General features: G+C 41.6%; 1 protein-coding gene across 11 annotated transcripts in view; it reads right to left on the bottom strand.

Moving 5' to 3' along the window:
* Positions 1-1,126: 1,126 nt before the first annotated feature.
* LOC113006752 (DNA (cytosine-5)-methyltransferase 3A-like) overlaps positions 1,127-18,120 on the bottom strand; it is a 92,990-nt gene continuing 75,996 nt past the window's right edge. For 4 of the 11 annotated variants that reach the window (XM_026142905.2, XM_026142914.2, XM_026142911.2 and 1 more), the window contains 16 exons: positions 17,532-17,690; positions 15,722-15,829; positions 15,092-15,239; positions 12,626-12,769; positions 12,368-12,412; positions 11,626-11,705; positions 10,432-10,544; positions 9,293-9,476; positions 6,941-7,025; positions 5,477-5,622; positions 5,280-5,370; positions 5,046-5,194; positions 4,762-4,847; positions 4,156-4,249; positions 3,861-3,979; positions 1,127-1,483 (listed from right to left, as the gene is read on the bottom strand). In XM_026142905.2, coding sequence (XP_025998690.1) covers positions 1,342-1,483; positions 3,861-3,979; positions 4,156-4,249; positions 4,762-4,847; positions 5,046-5,194; positions 5,280-5,370; positions 5,477-5,622; positions 6,941-7,025; positions 9,293-9,476; positions 10,432-10,544; positions 11,626-11,705; positions 12,368-12,412; positions 12,626-12,769; positions 15,092-15,239; positions 15,722-15,829; positions 17,532-17,690 — 1,893 coding nt within the window. In that variant the 3' untranslated portion in view covers positions 1,127-1,341. The remainder of the gene's footprint in view (positions 1,484-3,860; positions 3,980-4,155; positions 4,250-4,761; positions 4,848-5,045; positions 5,195-5,279; positions 5,371-5,476; positions 5,623-6,940; positions 7,026-9,292; positions 9,477-10,431; positions 10,545-11,625; positions 11,706-12,367; positions 12,413-12,625; positions 12,770-15,091; positions 15,240-15,721; positions 15,830-17,531; positions 17,691-18,120) is intronic. The other 7 variants (XM_026142908.2, XM_080289530.1, XM_080289529.1 and 4 more) reach the window with 5 other exon arrangements.

The raw sequence follows: 18,120 nt of genomic DNA, 5'->3' as shown, positions 1-18,120 counted from the left end.
TAGCACCAGTGAGTAACAATGGACTGTGAGGTCAGTTTCATGATCATAAACATGCAAATTGCCATACCATTCACAGAGAGTTGGGGAATGACTGCAATCACAGCATGAAAGTGAAAAGATGAACTCTTAGGCGTCCTCCTCAATTCAGAGATGCCATCCGCTTAGCCAGAGGTTGTTTGATTTCCCCAATGTATGAATCGTGGCAATCCTTCTGGCACTTAACAGCGTGAACTATATTACTCTGTTTGTGCTAGGGGACCTGATCCTTTGGGGGGAGCAATTTTTGGCGCTGGGTGTTTTAGGGTTTGAAAGCTACCGAGACGTGGTGTTTACAGAAAATACGTCTCAGCTGTTCTATTACTCCTGAAAAAAAAAAGATCAATAAACATTTTTGCTTAGGTAGCAGTTGTCCTTCTTTCCAGGATTGCCTGGAGCTTCCTTTAGGTGTCTTCCCAGCTTTACTGAAGCCTTTTTGGTACAATGTTCTTCCACTTCCGCTGTTCACTCGAGCGAAACGTTCCTCCCATTGAAAGCGCTATGTCCAGAATCAACTTTTTGGGATTTCCTTACCTGGAGCATGCATCAAGAAATCTAAGCTGCGTTATCTTCCTTTTGGACACTCTCCTGCACCCTCATTCAATCCTTAAACCTCACAGCTACCTGTTTTGCCTGCTGTTGCCTCCACCTGCTCGTCTATTTGAACTCAAAACTGCAGCGACTGAAACAAGCAGAGACCATTCAGTCTCCAAGAGCACCAAAATCTGTAAAAGTGTTGTATTAAAGTGGCACCATTTCGATTGTATCACTGCCTGACCAGCACCACGAATGTTACGTGTGTTTGTGTGTCTTTCTGTTTTCACAACACATGAATACAGTAAAGTGTTGCGGGACTCATTGGTCTGTTTGTACGTATTCATAGAGATCTTAAAGACAGAAAAAAGGCAGGGCATCTGTGTTAGTTTGGCGCCCCCTGGAGGTTTGAACTCCAGCTGATACGACACAGTAAAGCCAGAAGACATCAGTTTCAAGGTCGGACAGGAAGTTTGTGTATGACAGAAAACTGTACCTGTGTGTGTGTGTGTGTGTGTGTGTGTGTGTGTATGTGTGTGTGGTAGCACGGTAGCACCAGGGGACTAAGGTCAGCCAGTGGTCTACAAGGGATCTCAGGAAGCAGTCCTTTACAGAGTGTGTATGTGAGTGTTTGTGTGTCTATGTCCGGTCATCTGTTTCATTTTGCGTCAGCCAACCTTCATGTACTGACTGTACACTGTGTATGGTTATCAGTGTCTGTTTCTGTTTATATGTGTGTGTCTGTACGTGGGAGGGAGTTGGTGTGTGTGACTAGTTGCAGGCAAAATACTCCTTCAGAGGAGCAAAAAGGTGCCTGATGACAGGGACGCTCCACGAACGCCCCAGAAGCCTTTGTCTGGCCAGACGACTCATGTTGGACACGTCGGTGTAGTGGACGGGGAAACCAAACACCCTGAAACAGACCACACAGATCATTACTTCAGACTTTAAATAGAAAAAGGTCTGTGAAGCAAAGCCAAGAAATATTTCAAATCACTTAGGATCCTAAACTTAAAAGAAGATTCTTTTTTTCATTTGAATTTGTTATATTTGTTAGTTTTTGTCTTTCAAAGATTCAAAAAGTTTATTGTCATGAGGACAAAGAAAAGCATTTCTCTGTGCAATGAAATTCTTTCTCTGCTGTCCACACACAGATGCTGGTTAATATGTGCAAATAAAATTGGAACAGATAAAATGCAAATAGTATAAATAAATAAATGGAGACAAAAACTGAAGTGTTAAATAGATTGGTGTGCAAAAGAGCTTTGAGCTTAATGCTGGTTTAATATGTAAGATGACCTGATGTGCAAAATTATTACTGTTAAAATAGTTCAGCTGTTCAAGAGTCTGACAGCAGTGGGGAAGAAGGAGTTGTTGAGTCGGGATGTTCTGGATTTCACACTTCTAAACCTTTGTCCCGACGGCAGAAGTGTGAACAGTCCGTGTTGGGGGTGTGTGGGGTCTTTGAGGATGGAGGCAGCTCTCCTCTGGACTCTGTGATGGTAGATGCTCTGCAGAGAGGGCAGCAGAGTCCTGATGATCTTCTCAGCAGCTGTTATTACTCTCTGCAGGCGTTTGCTGCAGTGATGCAGCTGGTCAGTGTGCTCTCCACAATGCAGCTGTAGAACTTGCTGAGGATCTTGGCCGACATACCAAATTTCCTCAGCCTCCTCAGGAAATACAGCTGCTGCTGAGCCTTCTTGACCACCTGTGTGGTGTTCAGTGTCCAGGTGAGATCCTCAGAGATGTAGACGCCCAGGTATCTAAAGCTGCTCACCCTCTCCACTTCAAGGCCCCGGATAAACTGCGGCTGGTGATGCCTCCCCTTCTTCCTCGTGTCTACTATCATCTATTTTGTCTTTTCAGTGTTGAGGGTGAGGTTGTTGTCCTCACACCATGACACCAGACTGGCCACCTCTCTCCTGTAAGCCGCTTCATCCCCTCCAGTGATGCGACCGATCACTGCAGTGTCGTCGGACTGGGCCCTACCAGTCAAAACGTCCAGTAGCTAGTCATATAGGGTGGGGCGCAGGCCGAGTGTTGCCAGCTTGTGAGTGAGTTTGTGTGGGACTGTATTGAAGGAGGAGCTGTAATCAACAAAAAGTACCCTGATGTATGAGTATTTGTTTCCCAGATGGGAGAGGAAATAGTGAATGGCAGCAGCGATGGCGTCTGATGTGGACCTATTGGGCCAGTAGGCATACTGCAGGGGATCCAGAGTGTCTGTGATGTTGCTCTGAATGTAGGCCAGCACCACTCTCTTGAAGCACTTTGCAATGATTGGATTGCAACTGGTCTATAGTCATTTTGGCAGGTGGTTTGGCTTTTCTTGGGAAGAGGGATGATGGTTGTGGTCTTGACTAAGGTCAGCCAGTGGTCTAAAAGGGATCTCAGGAAGTAGTCCTTTACAGTGTGTGCATGTGAGTGTTTATGTGTCTTAAATGTTTGCTTTTCATTTGCTTTGATTATTTTTTGTTTTAATGTTTTACTTCCTGCTTTTGTTTCTTTCCCTCCATTGAAACACGGTCAAATTATTCATTTACCTTGAATTTGACCGCTTCCACCTGTGTCTCATTTAGTAATCACCCCTCTTTTTATATGAACCCCACTTCTCATTTTACAATTTACATATATTGAAATTCTCCCTCATTACCAAATAGTAAAGCAGAGACACAATTTCATTTCATGAAATGGGAAATCTTGTTAGTTAAACACGTGGCACAACTACATCATAAGTTTTTAGCCCAATTAATCTCATATTGAGCTTTGTATTGTAAGACAAAGATGCTACAATAAGAGAAAGAAAACCCCACCAATCAAATGACTTCCTATAAGCAAGCACTTGGCAACAGTGGGAAGGAAAAACTCCCTTTTAACAGGAAGAAACCTCCAGCAGAACTAAGCTCAGGGAGGGCCGGCCATTTGATGCGACCGTTTGAGGGTGAGGCGAGACACGTACATGATCTCAGGTCTAACATGCTTGAATTACAATCTCAACCCTACTATGTCACCATGTGACCATTTGACAGGATATAGCTTCTTTTAATAATTCAAACAAGTTCACTTTCATGCAAGAACATGCTTAAAACAATTAACCTCTTAACATCCACCTGTACAGGTATGTATATATGGATTTTTCATTTTTTAACGTAAGCCTAAATGTAAATACAGAAGACCCATATGGTCAAAATGAAATCTAACCGTTACCCTTAGAGGTCTGCAGTCACCTGCTGGATGTTAAGAGGTAATAAAAAACCACACACACACACACAAACACGCGGCTCCTGTACCTTTCCATCTCGGTGCACCACAGTATGTCCTCCTTGTTGTCCATGTAGACGGGGAAATGCTCGTCTTTCCCCTGCTTCACAGAGTTGGAGCGTGTCGTTATCGTACGCAACTTCTCAAACTGGAATTAGCATCCAGAACCAAACACGCACAGACAGACACAAACAAACAAACCAACACACGCATCCCTTTTAATCCTACAGCCTACTCTCATTTTCAACAGCAGCTTTCTGTGATTCAGACACACAAATACACACTCTCTCACACAAACACACACACATACACACAAGTGGATACCTTGGCTGTGCGGCCATGCTCCAGGCACTCCTGTAGGTCCAGCTTGTCGTTTGCCATCGGTGTCAGTGGCCTGCAGTATTTAGAAAAGCACAACCTAAAGAAGAGTTGCATTTTCAATTCAGTAAGGAAAACTCGTAATCACCCTGCAGCTGACTTTCCCAGGTGTCCAGCTGCTGTCTGTTCTTTAATTGCTTTCGTTTTCTTATGCTTTCAAACTCAATACTGACATCATTGCTCTAATCCAATCATCTTCTTGTACACCTTCTCCAAGTCAATCACCCTTCACACTACACTTCTGTCTTTTTGCCTCTCAGATGCACATTAGTGCAACCCACCTCCTCCCCATCTCCGCCTCATCCTGGTGACTCAGAGCTCCGTGCAAGCCTCCATCTTCACCACCACCAGTGTCTAGACTCTGGGGGGTCCTGTCCTCTTAATTCCTGCTACTACTGAGATTTTGTTCTGCTACGATGGGTCATCGGAGACTAATCGCCAGACAACTGTATTGAATTCTGTATCTCAATAAATCATGTTCAGTTCTTCCAAATGATCTCTCCTTACTGAAATAAAGTGAACAAATCTGTGGTGTTTGTGTGTTTGTATCACCTGGACATGCCGGGCAGGTTTCCCCAGAAATAGCGAGCGCGGTGGGCAGCAGAAACCTCCTTGGCGTCGATCATCACTGGGTTGCACTGAAGAGGAATATGAATGTTATGTCATACTGCACCACGGCCCTGAAGACTTACTTTTGACCTAACTAATGGATGGATGGATAAATGGATCCTAACAACCTTCTGTACCACAACTGAGAATGTCCTGTGGGGATGTAGTTGGGGGGCTTTTTTTAAATTTCACTTACAGAATAACTGCTGTGGGTTTGTTTGCCGTACCTCTAGAAAGCGGGAGATGTCCCGTTTGTCACTGACTCCCATAGCGACCACGTTCTCAAACAGCCAGAAGAACGGCCTCTCGTCGCCGGGTTTTGGCCGCGCCTCATGCAGCAGACGGTAAAACTCAAAAAACAACCGGCCGGTCCCCTCTGAAGGAAGACAGGGAAAGTTCAGCCTCCTTATTTCATTTAGCACAACGAGCAACAAGTAAATGATTATACGAGTGCTTCCTACCATAAAGTCCTTTCCTTGCAGGGTTGACTATGGAAAGGTCGTTGCAGGGGCTTCCTCCTATCACCAGGTCAAATGGTCCCCATTTATCGATCTGTCGGTGGAAACACAGCACGTTAAAGATTACTGCCTTTAACATAATGTGAGGAAATTTTTCTGGTTACGTTGTGGTTTTGAGGAGCAATAATGATTTCTCTTACATGTTTGCGAGTTACGGTGCGTACGTCTCCCACGTACATGATGCGTCCCTCGTGTCGAACCATGCCGACAGTGATGGAGTCTTCACACACTTCTGATGCAACATACTTTTCGACCTGGATGCCCAAATCTTTCAGCACCAGAAGACCTGACAGACACACAAACATCATGCTAAAAACTCTTTAAGGGTTTAGGTTTTAAGATGGCGCGGCCACGTCCAGGCGCCTTCCTGACTGCTCCGCGCAGACTATGCACCTTTTTAGTTGTTTATTTATTTATTGCTTTGTTACCTAATGCATAACTACTGCCTTACAACTGAGGACTTTCAAGTCAGGACTTTCCATATAGGTGCTGTGGAGAGCATCCTCACACAGAACATTGCATCCTGGTATGGGAAGAGCTTTGTTAAGGACCAAAAAGGTCTTCAGAGAGTGATCCGTACAGCAGAACGCTGCTGCAGGGCTGCTCTCGCCTCCCTTCAGGACATTTACAACAGTAGATGCTGGTCCAGAGCAGCTCAGATATTGAAGGACCCGTCCCATCCCAGCAACAAACTGTTCCGACTTCTGCAATCAGGCAGAAGGCTCTGCGCCATCCGAGCAAAAACAGAGAGGCTCAAGAGAAGCAAGTGACACAGGAGTCATTGTTACCACATTCGCATATCATTCCTGATCCTTCTGGCTTCACTACGGCACAAGACACTTTAACACCCCACTCACACAATGTACGTTCTCAGATTTATTTATTTAATTTATTTATATAATTTATATAACTCACTCACTTACTGCATGCACATAATGTCCTCTTTGTATATATTAGCGTCTTGTACTTGTATAACTATGCATGTGAAAAATAAACAATCTTGAATCTTATTATAAATGTTTATCTTTTAAAATAGATATAAATCCTTCCAAAATACTCAAAGCTTCTAACAGAATGTGGTGAAACAACATTTATAACATACAGCATTTATAACAAATACTTAAACCCGCACAGTCAGAACGCCAGGCTGAGCCAATACCAGCTGTTCATGTTTGTCGTGTTCATTTTTAACTGCTTTGACAACTTTGGGATGGATGAAGTAAATCTTACTTTGTCTTCACATTTCTGTTTTATACTTCCACTTAACCACTTTTCTCATTTACCATTAAATTCACTTGCTTTATTTTTGTTTTATGTGTATCTGTATTATTTTTTATTTCATTTTCAATGGCAAGCTCTTCAATGAAGAAGAGATTTTAATCTGAGAATATCGTGAGCTGCACCAAACTTTTTTTCTGCGACTTAAACTGCGTAGAATAAGGATGTGACAGGATATCTTTATATTTCTTTTTGTTTCTTATTTAAAGCAACACACCCCGATTATGATGGCACAAGTCGTAAGGATAAAGGATCATATTAACCTGTTAATCAATAATTTATTGATGATGAGAATAGTGGTTAATTGCCGCTCAGCACTTACACACCTGTGGCAATGCCATCGAATAAAGAGAGGACTCTGATTGGTTGCCTCTTCTCTGCTGCAACTGGGGGATACAACTTGGCCGGCTCCTGAGAGAGGGTTAAGAGGAAGAGGAGATCAAATGAGATATCAAACTCTACAGTACGCAAAGGCAGGGAGCTTCTCCTGATAATGATCTGCTCTTTACTAAAGAAAAAAGTCAAGAAGAAGAAGAAGGAGAGAATATCAATAGTAAAGGTGAACATGATCTGTTTTGATGTGCATTAACCTTCGTGGATAATTGAGAGCTGACGAGCCCTGGAGCGTAACCCACACTGATCTCCAGATAATTATGTTTCCAGCTAACTGTAATGATTCACACTTCAAAGTTCTATAAAGGTTATGACAAGAGATAAGATGTAAAGTGGCAGATACATTAAATTTAGCACAATCCATTGACTTACAGCATGCAATGTGAGCTTAAATAAGATGTCTGATATTCACAGGCTGCTGTAAGAAGTAATACAGTACCGAAGAGCAGGATGTTTATTAATACAATATAAAAGCAGCTTAATGAGCCATCTGAATTTGATGTTACCACTTACACAGTGACACTTCGGTGTCATAGCCCCCCCATGCTTCATAACAGCTATTCTCAAACTGCATTTTTAAAAATGGGCTATGGTAGGGACTGAAAGAATGAAACTTGAGCTACAAACATTTGAAAACGAGTATTATTCTCCAGACTCTGTATTTATGCAGCCTTAATTAGTTTTTCATTAGTATTGTGGTTATGATGGCTAGCGTTGATCCATAAATTGCTGTTGAACTGCAGGTTAATGAATCCTGACAGGAATTCTGAGGCACCCCCTCTACCCCTTAACCTGGAGGAGGCTTTAATGTGCTTTACCTGGTAATGATCTGGGCGGATGGTAATGAGGTGAGACACCTGTAAATGTTTAAACATCTGTTAACTGGCGGGAATCACAGACGCCCTCTTCGTGTTGTTGTTTGGATATGGGAACAGATTTATTGCTCGTCTATAAATGAGGGCTCGAGCTCGCAGCCTCTCTCTTCCACCGGGTCATTCGGTTCGCTGGAACTTTGGTTGCTTTATTTATTGTTTTACTTGCTCGTGGCTTATAACTGATGAACTCGCTGCATTAGTTATGTGTGGTAATTCTTTCCTACCTGTTGATCCTCGGTCGTGATGTGGCTAATTATTAAACTTGCAAATTGTAATCACAGCACATAAGAAGGTATATCTACAGTCATATTATCTACAAGTAAAGTAAAGTGAAAGTAAGAAAATATGTCTGCTTTTGGTTTCTCACACTGGCATGTGTAAATATCTGGGAATCCCCTTACTTCTGAAACAACCAGGACTTCATTAACGTGTTAGATGTTATGATGGAGGTCTTTAATCTTCATTAAGACTTTCACAGTTGATAAATTCTCTGGTCCTTCAGCCTTCATGGTAACGCAGAACAAAAGCAAGATATCAAAGTGCTTCCTGCCTGGTGTTTCCACCTTGTGACAGATGGCAGTTAAAGGGAACTTTGACACTCGAGATCTGGAAGAAACTATAGGCATCGCATATGAATGGCGTATCATGTGATATGATATGACATCACATGAAGAGCAGCATCTGGACAGGATAGAGCTGATTTGGAGGAAAATTTTTGGACTTGAAGCTGTGTAGCACCAAGTGTCAGGAATTCTCGAAACAGATGTCTGGCAGCCGGTCAGTAAAGTGAAACAGAAATAAATCTGGCTTCTACAACAGGTCTGTGATCCAAAGCAGATTTGAGATTCTGCAGCGAGCTACAAGAAGCACGAGCATCTCCTAACTGTTCCACACTTTTATTTTAAAAAAAGAGGCAATCATGCTTTTGAGGTTGTAGCTACCAAATGTTAGAACAGCCTTCCTCGGCCTATCAGGTCAGCCAAATCACTGGTTTGTTTTAAACAATCACTAAAAGCTAAGTTCTCTAGGTTAGCTTTTGCTTAATCTTTCACCCATTATTTTTGGCCTTTTGTTCTTCTGATATGTCTGTATAGGAGTGTGTATGCAGGAGTGAAAGACCCATGTGTTTGACTGTCTGTATGCATGTATTATATCTATATGGATCTCTCTTCATTCATCAAATATGGCGCCACTTTTTTCTAGAAGGACTCTCCTACATTATGAAAACAGTGTTAAAAACAGATCTGGACAAACTTTTTTGCTCTTTAACAATCCACACAAATCAATTACAACATGTGATAATAAAAGATTACTAATTTATCACCTCTGACACTCTTAACAACCAACAAGGCAATTCAAGCCCAACAAGTAAGGGAAATTGTTTTGTAGGAAGAGAGCATTCAAACTTACAAATTCCTGCTCGTGGTTGTTGGCAAAGAAATGCTGTAGTCTGCAGGGCCAGTCATCCCGCCGTCGCAGTAGGCCGTAGGTGTTGCGGGGTCCACACATGTAGCAGTTCCAGGGGTCTTCTTTGATGGCTGCCGCTGCCGAGCCAGCCCCGACCAGGAGATCCACGCACTCCACACAAAAACACCTAAACGCACACACAGCAATTCATCATGTCGCATGTCTATTTATCCACTCACTAACATGTCTTTGTCAAGTAACAAATAAAGTTCAGCCTTTGAACAGTGCAAGTCTCAGAGAAATTCCAAAAATAAAAAAGACTCGTAGGCTTCGTCTCGAACTCTACTGACAGTGCAATTAGAAGAAGACTGAAAAAGTATGACCTGTTTGTAAGGGTTGCTGGGAAAAAGCCTCTTTTCTCTAAAAAGAACATGGCAGCATGGCTTAGGTTTACAAATTAAATCTGAAGAAACAACAGACTTCTGGAACAAAGTCCTTTGGACATTCAAGACCAAAGTGGAGATAACTGGCCATAATGCACAACACTCAATTTAGCATATCAGCATAAACACCCCAAACCTGCTGCAATTATAGCTGCCAGTCTTTTAGGGTATGTCTCTACCAGCTTTGCACATCTAGAGACTGAAATCCTTGCCCATTCTTGCAGCTCTACAACAGAATGGCTGAAACTTCAGTGAACGTGAATAACATTGTAAGGAACAGTGAACCAAAATTCCTTTACTAGGATATGAGGATCTCATTAAGTCATACAGAAAACAAATACTTCAAGTTGTTGCTACTTAAGGTGAACCTACAAACTACTGAAGGTGTTGAGGTGTACCTGGCTTTTTACAGGACTGCAGAGAGTTCTTTGAAAAAACCACTTTGGACTGAAGCTCATTATTTTCATGTCTGATCTCTGCTCTGTTTGCAGTGAAAGGATTAGAGCCGAGATGCCAAAATCAACTGTGTACTCTCTTTTGAAATAAACAAATCCACATGAGCTTTGTGCCAATAAAGAAAGTGATTTATCACGTTTGGACATTTAGGTGTAAACTGTTCCTGTACATGTGAAATTGAAAACCTTAGCAGGACCTGAATGTGTTGAAAGAAGCTGCTGTTTGCAAACCCCTGATACTGACCTACAGCAGTTGTTGTTGCCACACATGAGCACTTCCCTGCCTCCACAGCAGATGGTGCAGTAGGACTGGTAGCCATCATCGTCATACTGGTAGGCGCACTCCAGGAACGAGTTCTGCCGAGGAGCAAAACACAAGTTTTTTTTTGTTTCTCCTTCTGTTCATTGAGTTTATTTTTACATGCCTGTGAACTACAACAGATTACCAATATGTAACCGATGTTCCAATAATATTGTCACTGCTTCCAAAACAGCTAGCTGCTTGGATTTTTCCCCTGGGGAAATGCAGCTTCCACACATACTGGGTGAGATATTTGTTGCTGGAAGAAATTTATCATGGAAAAACATTTTCTGGTTCCAGCTTCCCAAATGTGAGAATTTGAGACTCTTTGTATTATTTAGTATTGTTCTTAATATCTTTGTGGTCTGGATTGTTTTTTCATTCACTTTTGCATGTTGACAGGCAAAAATACTCAGTTAATAATAATAAGAGTGATTAGTTGCAGCCTTGGAGAACTGTACACACAGGAACCTTCATGTTGAACATGCAGAATCTGAGCATAACAGCTGAGATTTGGGGTATTCTGGGGCTGTCTGGGGTCTGTTTATGCTCACATCGTGTGAGTTCTTTTGACCAATCACATGCTACCTGATTACTTGAACTCAGTAGTAAGTTCAGTTTAAAATCACATGGAAGTGCCAAATATTCATAGTTTGTTTGTTTTATAAGTGTTATATAGAGTTAAAGCATTATGTTTTATATATGAGACCTTTAAAGCTGTAGCTCAACACCACTGAATAAAGCTCTGCAGTAAAAGCTACAGCAGTGCAATTGTACGTAGCATTATTGGGAAAACTTGTGATGCTGAAAAATGTATGAATATAGTCAAACTAATTTCACAAACTAACTCCTTCATCCACCTATGGGACAGTCAGATTTGACCACACTGAGAAACCTTTCATGTTTAACCTTTCATGACCAACCTGTGCTTTGGCCTCCGCTCACAGTCCAGAGACATGCTTGTTAGGTTAATTGGTGATTCTAAATTGGCTGTACACGTGGGTGCGAACGGTTGTCTGAGTGCACGGCGCCTGTACAGTTTGGATAGACTACAGCCCCTCTGTGACCTTAGGCTGGATAAGCAATTAAGAAAATAATATATAATAAATAATAAATAATAAGAAGAGGGATTCTCACCTTGCAGCCCTGGCACATTGCTCCTACAAACAGAGGATGCTCCAGGGAGACATTGAGGCTTCCACAGGAGATGCAGATATCTGAACAAAAACAGAGAGAAAATACAGACAAACTAAATCTACAGCATTTGTTAGTTTGTTTAAGTGTCTGTTTATATGTACTTTGACATTTTGTAGACAGTAAACACATCAGCTATTTGTCTAAAATGTAGGGACAGTTAAAAGGCCTGAATCAGATAACGAGACAGACTGCTGGAATAAGGTCTCAGTACATCTGCTATGCTAAGACAATCTGGGGCCGTATAGGGTTTGTGTGATTAAAATTAATAAATAAAATGAACTCTAAATTTTACAGGAAAGAGCAGAAAAAGTAGGAGTGATATGCAGTCGTTGGCTGGTCCAATTGAAGGCAGGTTATACAGATCTAGTAAAACTGATTTATTTTACAGCTTATGCTTAACAAGCGAAAGCTTAATAATAGTCCTTTATTCTTTTTTATTAGATGAATTTGAGAGACAACTACGAACCAAATGCCGGTTTAAGGAGATAAAGCATTTTTAAAGGATTGTGTCAATCTTTGTTAATCCTTTATTAATATTTTGTGTCATGTTATTACTCAACTTTGAATCTTCTGGATCCAAGGTTAACCAAAGCTAAGACAAAAGAAATACTAGAAAGAAAATAAAGTATCCCTTCTTTGGTTTAAATATGAATGACGGTTAAACAACTGGAGATGCTTTTACCTTCTATATTCCTGGTCTTCTTTTTGATCTCAAATATAAGTCTCTCTGGAAAACAAAACACAAGTTAGTTCAAATACATATAAACGATAACAACAATACAAGTTTAATAGAAGGTATGATATTATCAGCCTAGTGTGGGTTTAAAAGAAAGCGGAATATTAAACAACAATCTGTGTTTTCATTTTACATGCTAAATGGACAAAATAAAAAGAAAGTTTTTTTTTTATTTATTTCAATTTTTTTTTTTTGCATTTTTACCTCTGGTCCCTTCGTCGATCACCTCTCTGATCTTTGCTTTTTCTTGCGTGTTTTTGCGTGGTTTCTTTGCAGGTGGAGGTGTGTACGCAGCCTCAGGCTCCCCCCACATCTCTGGGTACACTTCCTTATATGGATTTTGTTCCTCTGTAGAGATAGGGGCATGAAGTTAACACATGGACACATTAAATGAACTAAAGCAGGGCAATGTTTGTACTGAGAGAGATCCATACAGCTTTATGGAGCGTACTTTTGATAACTGATAAATGTTTTTGCTTTCAGCCCCACTTTTCCTGTCAGTAATGACAATTTCTATGGTTTAGATAGAAATTGTTGCAGTAAATATTCTTTTTAGGATACGGGTCTTTTCTACATACAAATAATTTGTAACTTTTCCCAAAGGAAAATCACAAAGGCTGTAAAACAAAAACAGAAGTTTAACAGTTTCACCTGATTCTTTAAGTAAGACTTCATTTACTAAAGCAAAAACACATTTGGTTACCCAAATGCCCCCCCCCCCACAAAGAAAAAAAAAAAACAGCAGAAAAAGATATAAACATCTGTGGAATCAGATAAGACAGACACCCTGCCAAACCAATATGCCTTACGTGGATAGGAAACCCCATGAGAGCTGGAAAAAACCCTCCTTAACAGAATAATTAATACATTAATAATGAGCTCATTTGTCTTGTTTTTCTGCCAGTGGTGCAGCGACTGAAATCTAACAAGTGGAAGAGAGCTGGAGAGATCCATATAACATATAAAAGATGACTTTCACTTTGGTTGTTAAACAGACAGAAGGGACTGAATGAATATGTCATAATTGGAGTAAACTGATGATAATGATATCTTTATCATACACATAAACTAAAGAGACAGAATCAGCCAGGCAGGTAAATTAAAACTGCAAAGATTCCAATTTCAGACACTTTTATTACAGTGAACCTCAAGTTATCAGCAGCTGCATATAAGCAGAGTAGCATGTAAATAAACCACATTTTTGGTTAGATAGTTTCTCTATCACACAGATGGAAAAAAATGGTTGCCTGTAGCATCCTACGAAAGAAAAAAAACGACTGTGCGGCATTATGCTGACCAATATCAAGGTTAATCACTGCACTAGGTCTTTACTGCTATTGAACTCCAGTGTGTTGTATTACTAATCAATGCAGCGGTGCGTATGACACAACTGTGGTGCAAGATGAACACTAATTTAAATGTTTATATAGAATTAAAGTGGACTTTCTTTAGAACTTTTAACCTTATTTTGATTCAGTTATCCAGTGTGTGACCCTCTGGAAAACTGCTGATTTTTATTTTACACTGTGGCTGAACACAAACTCAGCTTTGGACTATAGTCAGAGGCATACATGGATCCAGACACTTTTTTCACTAATTGTTTTCTTATCCAAGGCTAAATCCGTGTGTGGAAGCTCCAGCAGTGTACAGTTGCTTATCACAGCCAACAACTTATACAGCTGTCTTTGATATCCTTGTAGCTAAATGCTTTACATGTGCAGTGCTGTGAATGTCATGGTCAAGACTGCAAAATAAAAAACGTTATACCAAAGATGTGAAACATGAGTAAAAATGGCCCTGAAATCTGTCATTTCTCCACTTTTTTCAATAAAATATCTTGCTATTTCCTTTATTTTGATGCCAGCTTTACAGCCTTACAAAATGGGCACAGAGCTAAAATAATACTATTAATATTACAATACTATTATTATTATTTTGCTTACAATAACTCTACATCGCAAGGTTTTGTGCTTTTCTCCACCCTCACGATTAAACTGTAATGTTCACTGAATGACAGCAGACCCCGAATGTGAACGTTTTCAGAGTACACTCATTTACATTTATTAAAGCAAGAAGATCAAATTAAGCTCAAACTGAGTTAACTGAATTAAAATGAGTTTAATGTCTCTGGTATAGATACTGGGATCTATAAACATGACCTGGTTCAACTGGCCACCCATACTGTAACACTGCCTCTACCATGTTTGACAGGTGATATGTTATGCTTCGGCTCATGAGCCGTTTCTGTCCTTCTCCATACTTTTCTCTTCCCAGTCATTCTGGTGCAATTTAACCTTGGTTTCATTTGTCGAGATACTTGTATTTTAATGTTTCTACAAAGTCTAATCTATTCTTCTTGTTCCTGGGTGTAACCAGTGGCCTGTGCTTTTTTGTAAATCCCATGTATCTCCATTCATCAAGGTGTCGCTTTACTGTAGACTGACAATGATACGCCTACCTCTCTCAGAGTGTTCTTATTCAGTTAGATGTTTAGTTGTCTTCTGGGGATTTTCAGGCAAGAGTAATTTCTAAATTGCATTTACATGTGCTGTGTACTGTGCATTTACAGTACACAGCACATAGTGTGCCTCCTACAGTTGTAAACAGGTAATTTGATGTGCCCAGTTAACAATGATGGAGGTGGTGTTTGTGTGAGAGAAGATGACATACCCTCTGGAGGGTCCAATGATTGTGGACCAGCGGGCAGGAAGCCGGTCATGGCCCACTCTATCATCTCTCTGGTCTGAAGATCCACCCCCTCTGCATCATCACTGCCATCACAGGAAGGAACTGGCCTCCCCGCCCGGACGCTGGCCACCTAAACATAACATACACAAGCAGTCGAACTTATGTATATACCAAAGTTTCCGTATCATTAATTGGAAATAGAAGTGATGGCAGTGATGGAAAACAGTTTTTCATGTGGCTCCTATGGCAAGTTAAAACACTAATGTGGTTGTAGCATACGAGACACAGTGGGTGCCACTGAAGCTTCTCTCTCTCTCACTTTTTCACCAAAAACGAACCCCACACAAAATTATAGATTGGACTGCTGTTACCCACATGTTACCACTTTTAAATTGTGGGCAGATCAAGATGAGAACACCACCTCCACAAATGCAAAATAGCCAACCAGGCTGAGCGCACAAGAGAGGAATGACTCTTAGACCAGCACATTCATATTTTTTGGCTTTTTTGGTGTTTGATTTCATCCTGAGAGATTTATAGTTTCCAAGCCTATTAACATCAACATCAACCATCTACACACTCAGAGCAGAGATTAAATAGTGGGTTTGTTACCCGCAGAGCCTCGAAGATGGCTTTCCGGTACATGGACTGTTTGTTGTAGGTTGGCTGGTGGAAGGCAGATGAGAAAGCGCTCAGGGGCATCAACTTCTCCACACAGACCTACACAGTGAAGGAGGAGAGCCACAAATCATCATCAGAAAAGAAGATACCTTGAAATCTCTATTCTTTTAGAGAAGATTTTAGACTTTTAGACATAAAAACTTGGTCTTAGCTTACTAAATTCTCAATGTTCAAAATTCACAAAAAAATAAATTATTATATTTTCCCAAATGTCAAATTTTATCAAATAATTGTGAAAAAATTCATAAAGATTTCAGCCAAGGAACTGTAGCTTCAACGCAGTCTACCACAGACGATAGCTGAGTATCATATTTCAAAAGTTTTAATTGACTGACAATATCTCCATATGTTATCATCTGTAATTTTATTTGTTTACATTTGCTGCACATCTCTTTCTCCCCCCTTCAGAGGCCGATAAGGTGAACCAGGACTTGAGGCTCAATGCAGTAACTTCAGGTTTAACCCTGGATTCTTCAGGAATTACTTTATTTCTGCTGTTTGCCTGGGCTTGTCTGGGCTTCTCTGCTTGGGCCCAGACCTCCCTCTCCCCAGCCACCTCCTCCAGCTTGTCTGGGGGAACACCAAGGCATTCCCAGGCCAGCCGAGAGATATAATCTCTCCAGTGTGTCCTGGGTCTGCCCCAGGCAGGAGGCGCCCAGGAGGCATCCTTGTCAGATGCCCGAACCACCTCAACTGGCTCCTTTCGATGTGAAGGAGCAGCGGCTCTACTCTGAGCACTTCCCGAATGGCCAAACTTCTCACCCTATCTCTAAGGTAGAGGCCAGCCACCCTTTGGAGGAAGCCCATTTCTACTGCTTGTATCTGCGATCTTGTTCTTTGGGTCACTACCCACAGCTCGTGGCCATAGGTGAGGGTAGGGACGTAGATCAACCAGTAAATTGAGAGCTTCGCTTTTACACTCAGCTCTCTCTTCACCACGGCGGAACACCAATCCGTCTGTCGATCTCCCGCTCCCAACTTCTCCCGTCACTCGCGAGCAAGACCCCGAGATACTTGAACTCCTCCACTTGGGGCAGGAACTCGTCCCTGAACCGGAGTGGGCACTCTACCCTTTTCCGGCTGAGGACCATGGCCTCAGATTTGGAGGTGCTAATTCTCATTCCCACCGTTTCACACTCAGCTGCGAACCGTTCCAAGGCGAGCTGGAGGCAATAACCCGATGAAGCCAACAGACCCACATCATCTGTGAAAAGCAGAGATGAGATCCTGAGACCTCCGAATTGAAAGCCTTCCGCCACTTGGCTGCGCCTAGAAATCCTGTCCATAAAATTATGAACAGAACCTGTGACAAAGGGCAGCCCTGGAACGAGTCCGACTTATTGCCGGCTATGCAGACCAAGCTCTTGCAACGGTCGTATAAGGACTGAATGGCCCGTAGCGATGGGCCAGACACCCCATACTCCCGGAGCACCTCCCACAGGACACCCCAAGGGAAACGGTCGAATGCCTTCTCCAAGCCCAGAAAACACATGTAGACTGGTTGGGCAAACTCCCATGCACCTTCAAGTATCCTTGAGAGGATGAAGAGCTGATCCAGTTAATATATAGATATTTCCCTTAAAACTGTTGCTCTTAAATAATATTATATTTAACCAACAGTTTAATTTAATTGTAATTCTAGTACATTTTCTCTTGAGTGCATTTTATTTTTAGCCACCACTACATCAGCATCAGCACTACATCATCAGATCTGTCTAGCCGTAGCACTAATGATACTCACCACAGAGAATTTGCCATCACCAAACCACATTACCCAGCGAGTGCCGTCTGCAGCTCGACTCCGGCCGCTCATCCACCAGGAAACAATCCGGCCGGGCCACCAGGAGAAACCTCGCAGCTTTCCAAACACCAGAGTCCCGATGCCAAAGCCCCGACCATCCTGTTGGCACACACAGAGAAAACAACTGATTTCTAACTGATTAAATAGCTGCTAAACTGAATATTAGAGTCTGAAAAATAGATATAATGGAGGAAAATTGCACTTAATTGTGTTTCCTTTCTATGAGGCATCTACAAGGGGCTCTTTTAGAGAGCATTTTGCTTTAGGGACTAAAAATGTAAACTTTCCTCTAGTTTTAAAAGAATGATGAGTATCTTAGCAACAGACTCATCAAATTAAAGGCTTTTTAAAACCCTTTTAATATCAAACAGAATATAATTTTTTTGGGGGGTGGGGGGGTGGGGGGGGGGGGGCGGAAAGAATTACAACATACAAACAATTTTATCAGTGTTTCACAGAACATGAGCTGCAGCCATATATAGATTACTAAACAGGGCTTCCTGACTCCTTGGGCCCCTGGGTAAGAGCT

Source organism: Astatotilapia calliptera, chromosome 15 (genome assembly GCF_964374335.1).
Source record: "Astatotilapia calliptera chromosome 15, fAstCal68.1, whole genome shotgun sequence".
In the NCBI taxonomy this organism is placed as follows: domain Eukaryota; kingdom Metazoa; phylum Chordata; class Actinopteri; order Cichliformes; family Cichlidae; genus Astatotilapia; species Astatotilapia calliptera.
Note: the sequence above shows the minus strand (reverse complement) of the source record. Positions and strands in the feature narration are given on the sequence as shown.